This window comes from Dipodomys ordii, unplaced genomic scaffold (assembly GCF_000151885.1).
Source record: "Dipodomys ordii isolate 6190 unplaced genomic scaffold, Dord_2.0 Scaffold154, whole genome shotgun sequence".
Classification (NCBI taxonomy): domain Eukaryota; kingdom Metazoa; phylum Chordata; class Mammalia; order Rodentia; family Heteromyidae; genus Dipodomys; species Dipodomys ordii.
The window spans coordinates 534,687-549,887 of record NW_012267370.1 but is presented as its reverse complement, the minus strand read 5'-3'; the positions used below and the strand labels follow the sequence as shown (position 1 = coordinate 549,887).

At 45.4% G+C, this 15,201-nt stretch overlaps 1 protein-coding gene across 2 annotated transcripts in view; it reads left to right on the top strand.

The window, feature by feature from the left end:
* The window catches only part of Otud5 (OTU deubiquitinase 5), a 41,076-nt gene extending 26,113 nt beyond the window's left edge, over nt 1-14,963 (top strand). The window contains exons 5-11 of one of the 2 annotated variants that reach the window (XM_013032373.1): nt 3,173-3,237; nt 3,321-3,477; nt 3,576-3,724; nt 10,794-10,997; nt 13,226-13,427; nt 13,509-13,622; nt 13,920-14,963. In XM_013032373.1, coding sequence (XP_012887827.1) covers nt 3,173-3,237; nt 3,321-3,477; nt 3,576-3,724; nt 10,794-10,997; nt 13,226-13,427; nt 13,509-13,622; nt 13,920-14,044 — 1,016 coding nt within the window. In that variant the 3' untranslated portion in view covers nt 14,045-14,963. The remainder of the gene's footprint in view (nt 1-3,172; nt 3,238-3,320; nt 3,478-3,575; nt 3,725-10,793; nt 10,998-13,225; nt 13,428-13,508; nt 13,623-13,919) is intronic. The other variant, XM_013032374.1, reaches the window with a different exon arrangement.
* The last annotated feature ends 238 nt before the right edge of the window (nt 14,964-15,201 follow it).

The following is a 15,201-nucleotide window of genomic DNA, read 5'->3' as shown; positions in this document are numbered from 1 at the left end:
GTTGGGTTTTTTTTTGGGGGGGAGGGGAATCTAAGACATGAGTTATCAGTGCCTGGCTGTCTCTTAGCATTCTGTTCAAGGATGGTGTTCTGCTACTTGAGCCAAGAGCTTCAATTCTGGCTTTTTGGTGGTTAGTTGAAGATGAATGTCTCACACAGCCAGGCCCTGGGGACTCACACCTGTAAATCCTAACTACTCAGAAGTCTGATCTGAGGACTGTGGTTTGAAGCCAGCCTAAGCAGGAAAAGTCCAGGAAACACTTGTCTTCATTAAGCACCAAAAAAATGCTACAGGTGGAGCTGTGGCTCAAGTGGTAGAGCACTAGCTTTGAGCAAAAAAGCTCAGGGACAGCACCCAGGTTCTGAGTTCAAGCCCTAGAACTGGCACACACAAGTCTCATGGACTTTTCTACTCCAGCTAGTTTTGAACTATGATCCTCAGATCACTAAGATTACAGGTGCCTGCTGTTTGTGTTAGTCTTCTGCCCCCAGGCCCACTGCTAGTCACTTTATACCCATTATGTTATTGAATCCTCACTAGTGGTCTTCAGGTCATTATCTCTCTTCTATTTTACAGATGAGGCATCGAAGTCAGAGTCAATTGGCTCACTAGTATCTGGCAGAATTAGGCTTGAAAATTTCCCTTCCTTTTTTTCCTTCCAGTATTGGGGTTTAAACTTAGGGTCTCAAACTTGCTTGATACATGCTCTACTGCTAAGCCATGCTTCCTCCAGCCTTTTTTGTTTGTTGGTTTTTTGTTTTTGGGTCCAGTCGTGGGGCCTGAACTCTGGGCCTGGGCACTGTCCCTCAGCTCTTCAGCTCAAGGCTAGCGCTCTACCACTTGAGCCATAGCGCCACTTCCGGCTTTTTTCTTTTTGCTTATATGGTGCTGAGGAATCGAACCCAGGGCCTCATGCTTACAAGGCATGTACTCTACCGCTGAGCCACCTTCCCAGCCCCCTCCAGCCTTTTTTGCACTGGATTTTTTTTGTCAGTTGTGGGGCTTGAACTCAGGGCCTGAGCACTGTCCCTGAGCCTCTTTGTGCTAAAGTTAGTGCTCTACCACTTGAGCCACAGAGCCACTTCCAGATTTTGAATGGTTAATTGGAGATAAGCATCTAATGGGAACTTTTCTGCCCAAGCTGGCTTCAAAGCATGATTCTCAGATCTCAGCCTTTTGAATAACTAGGATTTACAAGCATGAGGCATCAGTGCCCGGCCTTACACTGGTTATTTTGAGATAGTCTTCCTTTTTGTCCAGTCCCTCATGGGGACTACAATATATATTTGTGTGTGTGTGTGTGCGCACGCACGCGTGTGTGTGTGTGTGTTGTGTGCATGCGGCGCGCACGCATGCGCCAGTATTGGGGTTTGAACTCAGGTGCTGAGTGCTGTCTTAAAGCTTTTTTGCTCAAAGCCAGCACTATCCCATTTGAACTACAGATCTACTTCCAGCTTTGCTTACAGGCTTTGCTACTGTCCTGGTTGACTTTACACTGCATTTCTCAGATTTTTTTTTGCCAGTCCTGGGTCTTGAACTGTCCCTGAACTTCTTTTGCTCAAGAATAACACTCTACCACTTGAGCCACAGCACCAATTCTGGCTTTTTCTGTTTATGTGGTACTGAGGAATCAAACACAGGGCCTCACAAAGCACTCTACCACTAAGCCACATTCCCAGCCCCGTTTCTCAGATCTTATCTTCTGGTAGCTAGGATTACAGGTGTGAGCCACCAGTGCCCAGCACTATCTGTTTATTTTATGTTTCCCGTCATAGCTGGGATGACAGGTGCATGGTACCATGTTCAGCTCTTCCACTGAAATGGAATCTCCTGGATTTTTCTGCCTGGACTGAGCTGGAACCACAGTCCTCCTGATCTCAACCTCCCACATAACTGGCATGATAGGAGCATGCCACCATGCCCAGATATTGGTTGACAAGGGTCAAACTTTGGTTCCCTGGATCTCCACCTTGCAGGTAGCTAGGATTACTGGCACCAGGCTTGCTTGCTTCCTTCCTTCCTTCCTGCCTTCCTTCTGTCCGTCCGTCCGTCCGTCCATCCGTGTGGTAGTAGAGATTTTGAGCCCCAGGATCTTACTCATTCCTTTTTGGTGCAAGTACAAAAGGCCTTGTCCTCTCCCTTGGCTTTCTTGCTCATAGCTGGTACTCTACCACTTGAGCTCAGCCTCTAATCTGTAATTTTACTGCTTAATTGGAGATTGAATCTTCCAGGCTGTTTAGCCCAGGCTAGCATCAGACTGAGATCCAGGTCTCAGCTTCCTGAGTATCTAGGATAAGAGGCACTGTTGCCTGGTTTTCAGTCTTTTCTTTTTCTTTTCTTTTTTTATTGTGAATATACTGTACAGAGGGGTTACAATTACATGGGCAAGATAATGAGTACATTTCTTATCAAGCATTATAGCCTCCTCCTTTGTTTCCCCTTCACATCCCTTCCCATCCTCCCCCCCTCCCCCGACCTCCACCCAATCCTCCCCACTCCCCCCCCTCTTTTTTTAACTATAACAACTATACTGACTCCTTAGAGCTGAAGTGTAGAACCTTTTTTTTCTGCCAAGGATTATTATATATTTATAGCATCATTTGCAGGCCATATAAAATTATCAATACAGTCCAGTGGCCTAGGACAGCTGATGAAAAGCATGCATGTCTGTCTCATCATCTCCCAAATGATTTTGAGGGCCTTATAAAGCCCCCTGGCCAGATGTTCCCCACCCCTGCTTTAGAGTAAGGAAAATTAAGTCCCAGAGGTGATTCTTACAGACTGACTCTTTGTGACCTGGAGCAAGCCGCAGGCTCCTTCAGCTTCATGTTTCCTAAAGTGAAAATTAAACGGGAATATAGTATCTTATATGGATGGTATACAAGGCCACTTATGGGACTTAGAATGTTTATCTGAGTTATACCCTAAACAAAGGTACCAGGAGAAATCTGTAGTTGTATCAATCAACCTGTAGTTGTATCACTCTCATCTGTACTCTCATTCTTCAAGATTATCCTTGCCTTCCTCTTTTGTTCATAAGCCTGTTACCACTACACAAGGGCAAGAACTCTCCAGACCATGGGGTAGGAAAGGGAATTTCCCCTCATCACCAGCAGAACTCTTCTCTGGTGGCAGCTCTGACCCCAGCTTCTCCTTTCTTCTTCTCCCTCAGCTGACCAGGTATATGGTGACCAGGACATGCATGAAGTTGTGCGAAAGCACTGTATGGACTATTTGGTAAGAACCCTAGGAAGGACTTGGGACATGGAGGGTGGGAAGATCATTGCATTCAGACCTAGATCTTCCAATCTATTTCACAGATGAAGAATGCAGACTACTTCTCCAACTATGTCACAGAAGACTTCACAACCTATATCAACCGGAAGAGGAAAAACAATTGCCATGGCAACCACATTGAGATGCAGGCCATGGCAGAGATGTACAACCGCCCTGTGGAGGTGTACCAATATAGCACAGGTACTTCTGTAGTGAGTAGGTGAGGGCCTAATGGTGCCTCATCTGAGACTGCCATATCTGGCTCCCTGTGGATGCTTCTTTTTTCTCTTTCTCTGCAGAACCTATCAACACATTCCACGGAATCCATCAAAATGAAGATGAACCCATCCGTGTCAGCTATCACCGGAATATTCATTATAATTCAGTGGTGAATCCTAATAAGGCCACCATTGGCGTAGGACTGGGACTCCCATCTTTCAAACCAGGGGTAAGTTTGTGCCTGTGCCCAAGGTGCATGATGGATATGGAGCCTTGATACTGCCTGTAGCCTGCAGAAATGTCCTATCTTCATTCTGGGTCCACCCTGAAGTCTCACCTGCGTATGAAATTAGAAAGTTATTACCAACATCTCTCAGGGTCATTCTGTGGTTTCTGTTTGCAATGCACTGGCTCAGTCATCTTTTACTCCTGTTGTGGTCTGTCATTTTAGGGTATAGAGGCCTGTTGAGAAAAACTAAGCCAAAGCTTAGTCTGAGTATCTTGACATCTACATGGATCTTTTCTCTATAATAATTACAGCCTACTGGGGTCACAGAAACTTGAACCTTAATATAGGCCACCTGCTTACCAGATACGGATCCTTCGGGTTGTACAAACTCTCTAGGCAGCCTGACTGGTACAGAAAGCACTTCACACCAGGCCTAGTTGATGTTAGTAGGGAATAGTAAGTTTGTACTGATGGTTCTCTCCTGTAATCCTAGCTACTCAGGAGGCTTAGATCTGAGTACTGAAGTTCAAAGCTAGCCAGAGCAGGAAAGTCTAGACTTTTTTTTGGGGGGGGGGCGAGAGGGGGCTGGTCCTGGCCTTGAACTCAGAGCCTGGGCGCTGGTCCCTGAGTTTCTTTGTGCTCAAGGCTAGTGCTCTACCACTTTAGCCACAATGCCATTTCTGACTTTTTCTGAGTAGTTTATTGGAGATGAGTTTCATGGAGGGGCTAGGAATGTGGCTTAGTGGTAGAGTGCTTGCCAAGCATGCATGAAGCTCTGGGTTCGACTCCTCAGTATCACATAAACAGAAAAAGACTACCACTGTACCACGGAGCCACTTTCCCAGCCCCTCTTTGATTTTTTTCCCCCTGGGTCAGCATTGGTCCTCTTATCCTTGCTTCTCAACCATACATGGGATTATGACCTACTACATTCAGTTTGTTTGTATCTCAAACATAACCGTGATACTCCTCCTAAGTTATAAGCTGGGGTTAATTCTTTCTTTAAAATATGAATATTTGGGGCTGGGAAGGTGGCTCAGTGGTAGAGTGCTTTCCTTGCATGCATGAGGCCCTGGGTTCGATTCCTTAGTACCACATAAGCAAAAAAAGCTGGAAGTGGCGCTGTGGCTCATGGTAGGTCCCACGGCCAGCAAAAAAATAAATAAAAAAAAATAAGAATATTTGAAAGTTTGTCTAATTAGTAGATTTGTTTAGAAGTTTCTTAGAATAACTGGAAGGGCATCCAGTTTTCATCTAGTCTGCCTCCTGCACATTTTCATCTCTAATGATTCTAGTGCATTTTTTTTTTTACAATTTGTGATGCAATATATATTTAGGGGGGCGGGGGTTGGTCATGGTGCTTGAACTCAACTTGGGCGCTAGCTGTCCTTGAGCTTTTTTACTCAAGGCTGGTGCTCTACCACTTTGAGCCACAGTGCCACTTCTGGTTTTCTGGTGATTAACTGGAGATAAAAGTCTCTTGGGCTTTCCTGTTCCTGCTGGCTAAAAAAATCAGATCACAGCCTCCTGAGTAGCTAGGATTACTGGCTTAAGCCAATGGAGCCCAGTAACTTTTTTTTTGAAGTGTGGGTCCTGGGGCTTGAGCTCAGGGTCCTGGCACTGTACCTAAACTTTTGTGCTTGAGACTAGTGCTCTACCACTTGAGGCACATCTCTACTTCAGGCTTTTTGGTGGTTGATTGGAAATAAGTGTCTAATAGACTTTCCTGCCCCAGACTGGCTTCTAACTTCTTTTTTTTTTTTTTTTGGTCGGTTGTGGGGAACTTGAACTCTGGGCCTGGGCCCTATCCCTCCCTGCGCTCTTTAGCTCAAGGCGAGCGCGTTACTGCTTGAGACTTTCCTGCTCCAGACTGGCTTTTCTAACTACTTTTTTTGAGGGGGAGGGTTCGGTCGTGGGGGGCTTGATCTCTGGGCCGGGGGCCCTGTCCCAGTGCCACTTCAGGTTTTCTGGTAGTTAATTGGAGATAAGAGTCTCACACTTTCCTGCCAGGCTGGTTTAGAGCTGATCCTCAGATTTCAGCCTCCAAAGTAGCTAGGATTATGGGGGTAGGCCACCGCCCCAGGCTTGACCTTGATAGTGATAAGAAAACTGGTTAAGGGCTGGGAAGGTGGCTCAGTGGTAGAGTGCCTGCCTTGAATGCTTGAGGCCCTGGGTTCGATTCTTCAGCACCACATAAGCAGGAAAACCCAGAAGTGGTGCTATGGCTTGAGTGGTAGAGCACTAGCCTTGAGTTGAAGAGCTGAGGGACAGCCCCAAGCCCAGAGGCCCCACAACCAAGAAAAAAAAAAAGAATATTGGTCAAATGTAAAAAACTTCTTTTTAGAATTAATCAGATGTTCACATTAGACTTTAGATGTGGGTTTGGGGAGGTAGATCCTTAAATTATAACTGGAATATATTAGAAATGTGATTATGATTATTGATGTGTTTTCTTTAATTACATTACAGAAGTAGTGTCCATTAGATTTCTTCTGCTGTGAAGTTTTTTCTTACCTTTTTTTTTTTTTTTTGGTCGGTCATGGGGCTGGAACTCTAGGCCTGGGCACTGTCCCTGAGCTCTTCAGCTCAAGTAGCTCTCTCTACCATTTGAGCCACAGCTCCACTTTGAGGTTTTTGGTGATTAATTGGAGATAAGAGGAGTTCCTGGGCTGACTGGGAAACTCTGATCCTCAGATCTCAGCCTCCTGAGTAGCTAGGATTATAGATGTGAGCCACCAGAGCCCTGGCCACACTTTTATTTTGCTGATCAGATTATGCCAGCCTTTGTTTTTAATTGCCATGCACACATGCCCAGAGGGTTAATGTTTGTGTATTTCTTGGGATCTAATGCAGGGCCTCATACATGCCAGGCAAGCACTCTGCCATTGAGTACTACATTCCCTAATTCCTATTTCAATTTTTTTTTTATTGGTGCCAGGACTGGGGCTCAAGGCTTGTGCTCTGTCCCTGAGCTCTGTCCCTTTTGTTCAATGCTGGTGCTTTAATGCGTGGGCCACACCTCAACTTTGAACCTTCTGGTGGTTAATTGGAGATAAGAGTCTCAGTGATTTTCCTGAGATTCTTAGTTCTCAGCCTCCTGAGTAGCTAGGATTAATGGCATGAACCACTAACCCCCAGTCTCATTCCAACATTTTTTGTGTGTGCAGGTCCTGGGGCTTGAATTCTGGGTGATGTGTCTGGGCTTTTATCCTCAAGGCTAGTGTTCTACCACTGGAGCCACAACTCTTTTTCCAGTTTGGTGGAAGTTAATTGGAGATGAGGGTCTCCTGAACTTTACTACCCTGGCTGGCTTCTTGGCCCATGATCCTCAGATCTCAGCCCCAGCCCAACTTGGTTTTCCCCAGGGGAGAGCCTGAACATTGTCCCAACATTTTGTTTTCGTTTTTTTGCCGGTCGTGGGGCCTGAACTCTGGGCCTGGGCACTGTCTCTCAGCTCTTCAGCTCAAGGCTAGAGCTCTACCACTTGAGCCACAGCACCACTTCTAGCTTTTTCTGCTTATGTGGTGCTGAGGAATCGAACCCAGGGCCTCATACATGCAAGGCAAGCACTCTACCACTGGGCCACCTTCCCAGCCCCTGTCCCAACATTTTTAATAAAGCATTTATTTTTGGTCTCACAGAGTGTTTCCAGGTTCATCAGTTTTTAGTCTTACAAGGTGTTTCCACGGTCATCTCTGGTAATTTCTCTTTTAGTCCTAGAATTAGCCATTGTCTACCATAAAGTTTTATTTCACAATGTTATTAGAAACCAAGAGTTAAGTGCTGAGTATGCTTTGCCACTAGATTGTCCTTGCTTCTAGGTCCTCTTAACTCACAGAGCAAGGAACAACATGTGTGTATACACACTATCTCTGTGTTCACATATTTATCAGTATTTATAAATTAGATCTGAATCTGCATTAAACTAAGCATGAAACTGGGTGCTGGTGTTTCATGCCTATAATTCTGGCTACTCAAAAGATTGAGATCTAAGGATTATGGTTTGAAGCTGGTGCAGGAAAGTCCATGAGAATCTTCTCTCTAATAATCTACCGAAAGCTGGGAGTGGAGCTAGCTGTGCCTCAAATGGTAGAGTGCCAGCCTTGAGTACAAAAACTGAGACAGTGCCCAGGTCCTGAATTCAGGCCCCAAGATAGGTGCAAAAAAAAAAAAGCAAAAACGAAATTTGAGTTGTTACACTTATCTACAACTCTATTCCATTTACTATTACTTGCAAGCATCATTCTAGTCTTTTCTCCTTGTGAGTTAATTCCCATTCCAAAGATGGGAAACCTTTTCCACCCAGCACCCATCATTTACATAACTACTATGTGCATATACATAAGTAAGTTGGTTCTACTCATTAACTTGGTACCCCCTGGAGTACCAAGTGCTAGGCACTACTCCTTTTGTCTTTAGTGTTACAAATTCCATTCACTTGCAAAATGCCTTAGGTTACCAACTCCCTGCAGGTCCTTGCAGACATTTGTAATTTAGATTCTTTTGTCTCTGTCTGCATTGTGTTCTAAAATCCCCTCCAGCTTTTCAATGGTCTTTTTTTTTAATCTGTGTGCCTTGTGGATTAGTCTTTGTTTTGTAAATTTCAACATGTTTTGACTTATACTAACTACCTACCTTTGCTGGAACATTCCTTTTACTTTCCGTATCTTTAAAGTTCCCTGTACTGCATACATTCAGCTATCCAAAATCACTCGTGTATTGACTCTGGTTTGCCTGTTGTAGAATGTCATATAGTTGGATTCATACAAACAAACTACTGTTTTGAGATAGCTTGTATGCATTAAGAACCCTCCAATTAATTTTTTTTTTGGTGCTGGTGCTTGAACTTGGGCCTCAACTCAGGGTGTCCCATACTTTGACGTGGCTTTCCTGCTTTTATCTGGTGGTTTACCACTTGAGCCATATTTCCAGTCTGGCATTTTGTTGCCTAACTGGAGACAGAGTCTTTCAGACTTTACTGCAGGGGCTGGCATTGAACCACAGTACTCCTGAGTAGCTAGAATTGTAGTCATAAGCCACCAGCACCAGGCTTGCTTTTGTTTTTGGTGATTATGAATAAAGCATATATAAGCTACTGTCTACAGATTTTTATATGGACATAGGTTTTAGATTATTACTGGGTCACATAAAACTATGCTTTGATTTGTAAGAAACTGTTAACCTATCTTCCAAGGTTTTGTTTTGTATTCCACTCCCTATCATAACAAAGTAAGTTCCTAAATTCCTAAGTTTAAGATGAGCTTAAGAGGTTGACTGACTGCATAGCTCAAACTCCCTACCTACCAAAACGAAAACTTGTTCTAAATCTTTTGTGGCAATTAATCTTGCCATCAGTTATTTTGAATTTTTAGCCATTCTCTTTAGGTATTTCTGTCATAAAATCTTTTTTGTTGTTGTTGTTGTTTTTACTTGCCTAAGGACAGAGCTTTTTGTTGTTGTTGTTGTTGTTTTTTGGTCGGTTATGGGGCTTGAACTCTGGCCTGCACGCTGTCCCTCAGCTCTTCAGCTCTACCACTTGAGCTACAGTGCTACTTCCGGTTTGCTGAGTGTTTATTGGAGATAAGAGTTTCACGGACTTTCCTACCCTGGCTGGCTTTGAACCTCGATCCTCAGATCTCAGCTTCTTGAGTACCTAGGATTACAGGCATGAGCCACCGGCCGGGCTAGTGTTTAACTTTTTAAAAAGTGATTTATCACTGAGCTATATCCCCAGACCAAGCATTTTTAACTTCTCTGCTTACCATCTTTTTTTCTTGAATTCTGTTTAGATTGCTTGCCTATTTTTAGTTTTTAAGTTAGTTTTTTTTGTTTGTTTTTGCAGTGTTTGGACTGAACCCACAGCCTCCTATTTGTGTTTTATCCCTGCCTACACCCTTAGTCCATTATCTATTTTAAAATTGGCTTGTTGTAAAACAGATTTATACATACTCTGTCATTTCACAGTAGACAATTAATTACATTTTATACCGATACTTAGCTCACATGCATTTGTGAGTGGAATGTTTATGCCAGTGTTAACTGATGGACTTAAGTGTGGCTCAAGTGATAGAGGAATTGCTCTGGGATCATGTCCCACTAACTCAAGGGCATTGTCCTTGAGCTTTTTTTGCTTAAGCTAGGGCTCTACCCCTTGAGCCATAGTTCCTCTCCCTTTGTTTTTTGTAGTTAATTAGAAATAAGTCTATGGGAGTTTCCTGCCCAGGCTGACTTTGAACCCTTATTCTCAGATCTCAGCCTCCTGAGTAGCTATGATTTATAGACCTAGGTGTCCATCTTTTTTCTTTTTTCTTTTTTAATGTTAATGGGTGTGATGGTAAGTGCCTTTAATCTCAGCACTCCGGAAGGTGAGGCCCGAGAATGGTGAGCTCAAGGACATCCTGACCCAAGAGCTTGTCACAAAATAACAATGTTAACTAAAGCTTCACAAAGCCATATTTACTCCCCGGGACATATTTTATGTATTTTTTCTGCTACTTCCACATTTGAAAATGCTTTTGTGTCTCACATCATAACACATTATACTCATGCAATGCCCTAGAACTCATAGCATCTATAGCATACCAGTCCTGGTCCTTCATCTCCCAGAGCCTCACCTAATCCCTACTCCCTTCACCCTGTGTTTACCAACTTCTGTTCTCTGCTTATCTTTTCTCTGCTCCATCTGAGTATTTGTAAAGAAGGTGCCAACATTGTGAAACTGAGTCATCACTAGGTGAGGCTTCTTTGAGGACTAGTTTAGAAGGCACCTGCTGCCCTAGACTTAGTGCCTCCTCTGAGACATCTTGAGGTTGGGTTAGGGCTTCTGAGTATGCATATCAGTTTGGAATGAGTGGGCTCATAACTCAAGCCTATTTTCCCCCAGTCCCTGACCCAAGGTTTTCTTTGTGGGAGTACCAGCTTTTTTTCTTCTGGAGCCTGTGGGACTATATTTTGTAACCATTACTTTAGAAGAGTCCAGATTGGACAAATAACTGCATAGAATGGCTACAATAGTTCTTCATCGGGATTAGAAGGTCACACAACATTCCTGTTTCTCTCCCCCTTGCAGTTTGCCGAGCAGTCCTTAATGAAGAATGCCATAAAAACATCAGAGGAATCATGGATTGAACAACAGATGTTAGAAGACAAGAAACGAGCCACAGACTGGGAGGCCACAAATGAGGCCATTGAGGAACAAGTGGCTCGAGAATCCTATTTACAGTGGCTGAGGGATCAGGAGAAACAGGCCCGCCAGGTCCGAGGCACCAGCCAGGTGGGTCATGAATGGGCCAGGCAAAGAACCCTTTATTTACTTTGTATGTTTTGCCTCAAATGAATAGAACAAAATGAAGTGGTTTTGACATCAGGGAAGGAAGGAAGCTCCCAGCCACATCTGTAACTCATCTTGGCCCTAGTCTTGGCATTATGCCTTAGAACTCTCAACACTTATGCACACTTATGACACAAGGGAGCCATGCTAGCTATAGATAAAGCTTTGTTCAATACCCTTGCATGCTAAGCTCTGTACTGAGGATGTAAACTCAGTGTCAGACTGCTCTACTCTCAATGATGCTACCTGTTGAGAGAAAGACTTGCCAGGTGCTAGTGGCTCATGCCTGTAATCCTAGCTACTCAGGAGGCTGAGATCTGAGGATCGCAGTTCAAAGCCAGCCTTGACAGGAAAGTCTGTGAGACTCTTCTCTCCAATTAACCACCAGAAAACTGGAAATGGAGTTGTAGTTCTAAGTGATAGAGCACTGACCTTGAGCAAAAAAGCTTAGGGACAGTGCCTAAGCCCCACAACTGAAAAAATAGAGAACCGGACACTGGTGGTCATGCCTGTAATTCTAGCTACTCGGGGGGCTGAGATCTCAGGATCACCATTCAAAGCCAGGCTGGGCAGGAAAGTCTGTGAGACTCTTATCTCCTATCAACCACCAGAAAACTGGAAGTGGCACTGTGGTTCAAGTGGTAGAATGCTCGCATTGAGCTAAAGAGCGCAGGGACAGCACCCAAGCCCAGAGTTCTAGCCCCAAGACTGACAGAGACAGACAGACAGACAGACTCAATGTGCTCAGTGCGTCCTGTGACCCCATTTGTAAGAGGTAGGGGCTCCCATCATTCTTCACAGATTGCCTTCTAAGGGCTGAAGAGAGAGGTGAGCAGGCAGGCATCTCAGGAAACAAGAAGCATGAAGTGATTGTGTATATTTATAAGAGCTGATAATTTGTTTTAACAAATACCTTGCAGGCCTGTGCCAAGAGGCTCTATTCTTAGGCTATTGAGATACATTGGTGAGCCCAGCAGGCCATGTTTTGTCCTTGTGATGCTCACATCCTTGCAGAGTGTAACAAAATAATAATGATGAATAAATTAGTTGAGAATGTGATGGATGAAAAATGAAGAGCCTTAAGTATAGGGGATGAGTAGGACTGAGTGGAGATAGACAAGAGTTCATAGGACTAAATAGTGTGATTAGGACAGACCTTAGAGCAGGTGAGACTTGAGCAAAAGCTTGCAGAAGCAGGGAGCACACATTAGCTACACACAAAGACCATGAAGTCAGAGGGCTGGGCCAGTAGATCTGCTGTAACTTAGGTATAGCCTAAAGCAAGGCCACTATGTCTAAATAGAATGTACTATTTACTGAATACAGGCAGGGAGGTGGTGTGGTCAGGTTGGGTAGGGAGTTGTGGCCTGTGGAGAGGATTTTTTTTTTCTCGGAGTGAGGAAGAAACAATGGGATTTTGAGTTAGGATGTGTGTGTGCTGATCCTAGGGCTTGACCTCAGGTCCTAAGCACTGTCCCTGAGCTTCACTTTGATTTTTTTTTCTACCACTTGAGCCACAGCTCCACTTCTGGCTTTTGGGGTAATTAGTGGAATGAGTCTCAGACTTTCCTGCCCAGGCTGGCTTCAAATCATGATCTTCAGATCTCAGCCTCCTGAGTACTTTAGGATTGCAGACATGAGCCACAGGCACCTGCATTTGAATTAAGATTTAATAAGATTCCTCCTAACTGGTGATTGTAGAGGTCCCCTACATCCACTCTCCTGCAAGGGATCAACCAGAGGAGGCTACTAGAGTAGTTCTGGTGAATGGTGAAGGTGCTGGCAGTGGCAGAGCTGTGGTGGTAAGGAGTTGGGTTGGCTTCAGATCTGTTGAAGGTAGAGGGAATAGGATTGTCAGTTGGCTGCAAGGGTTTGAGAGACCAGTATTAAGAAACTCAACCTGGGGTTGGAGATATAGCTCAGTTGGCAGAGCAAGCACTAGCCAATCAGTGAGTCAAGTACTGAGTTCGAATTCTGGTCTCAGACCAAAAAAATGCCCAGCCTTTGTCCTGTGAGAGAGAGCTTGTGGTTCAGTGAATGGGAATGACAAGGACATACAATGGAGCTGTTTCCTCACTAGTGTCTTAAGAAAATAGTTGTTTTGAGGGCTGGAGCACAATAGCACTGTTGGCTTGTGTTGGTCCTTATGGATTTTTCCTTCCCAACTGCAGACTCGGAAAGCCAGCGCCACATGCAGTTCAGCCACAGCAGCCGCTGCCAGTGGCCTTGAGGAGTGGACAAGCCGATCTCCACGGCAGCGGAGTTCAGCCTCATCACCCGAGCACCCTGAGCTGCATGCTGAGCTGGGCATCAAGCCCCCTTCCCCAGGCACTGTCTTAGCTCTTGCCAAACCTCCTTCACCCTGCGCACCAGGTCAGTGACTTGTTTGCAGGCTTGAGAGCTGGTGGTAGGCTTGGGGCCTGGGCTCTACCTCTGATTATTCATCTGCCTCAGGTACAAGCAGTCAGTTCTCCGCAGGAGCCGATCGAGCCACCTCTCCTCTTGTGTCTCTCTATCCCGCTCTGGAGTGCCGGGCCCTTATTCAGCAGATGTCCCCCTCTGCCTTTGGTAAGTCACCTCTGGGATGGGCCATCTGGTAGTTTGGGAGACTGGAAAAAGTGGTGAGTCCTGAGAATGGGATTTTAGAACCTCTGGCTGTCTCCCCCAAAAGTTTAGAGCACCAGGGAGGTGTTTCAGGTCCAAGAGGTTTTCCCCACAAGGGAATTCTAGTGGGGCTGAGGCCTGTGAGAGAAAAAGGAGTAACAGGGGCCTGGGTGTGATTTCTGGGTGGGAATTGGCCCAAGGGTGGGGGAAGTTGGCTCAGGGTGTCCTGTTATCCTTGTCTGCTTCTTTATTTCTGCCCAGCAGGTCTGAACGACTGGGATGATGATGAGATCCTAGCATCTGTGCTGGCAGTGTCTCAGCAGGAATATCTAGACAGTATGAAGAAAAATAAAGTGCACAGAGACCCACCCCCAGACAAGAGTTGATGGAGACGCAGGAATTGGACACCATCTCCTAAACCCTGATTCTTGGGCCTCTGGTGCCACCCCACATTCTTTGGCTTTCTTTTACCTCTCTCCTCTTTTCCCTCCTCCACTTTCCCTATGGCTGGCCCACCCTGCACTCCATCTCACTCCTGCCTCCATCATTTGTCTCCACCAGCTGTTGTGCCCTTTGCCCCCTGCACAGCACCATCCCTGCATCCCACAGGGCACTCTGGCAGGGGTGCAGAAGGTAGGCAAGAGGCACACAAATACACCACCTGACAGCCAGGCAGCCCCAGGAAAGAGTCTCCTGCTTGCTCTTCCTTCTGAGATCAAACAGTCTTGTCACCACTTCCCCCTACAAAGATGCCAGTGAGGTGGGAGGACGGAGTGGGAAATTTCCCTTTCAAATACCCCAACAATGTCTGAGCCTTCAATGTCTAATTTCTTTATTAAAAACATACTTTTATCTTACAAACCTCAACCAATCCAAATTGATGTAGACAACAGCATTAATTCTGTGAAGGTGGCATCACTGGTTTGGGGGCAGGCAGGCTGGCCATGGGGCATGGAAGGTGCAAAAGATGTGGGTTGCCACTGTTTTCTGGTCTCCAGCTCCCTGTAGGTGGGCTGAGGGCTTAGGGTGTGAGCCAGAGTAGGGACAGGGGTGGCAGGTGTCTAACTGGCTTTGGACAGTGAGACCCTGACCTTGCTGCATTCCTTTTGCTTCCACCACCACCAGTTGTCTCTCTGGAATCTTGAGGTGGAGGGCCTCTTTGGGGATTATGGCCGCCACCCAAGATTTGAGTGAAGGGAGTGGGAGCAGCCTTGGCAGATGGGGCACCCGTGCCCTGCAGGTGTTGACAAGATCTACCATCTGTAATGTCCTTGGCACAATAAAACCAAATGTCAGTTTCCCTGAGCTGCTCTGTTCTGTGTGGGCCATGGTGGGTGGTGGGTTTCTGGGAAGAGTTGATGATGACAACAAGCCTTGGCTTGACCTCAGATCCACATGTCTGTGGGGCAGTCTGAAAGTTTATGTTTATTTGATGCATGTAAGTGTGTGTGTGTGAGAGAGAGAGTGAGAGTGTAAGAGAGAGAGAGTGAGAGTGTAAGAGAGAGAATTACCATACCAGGGCTTTAACAAGGCCAGGAATCTT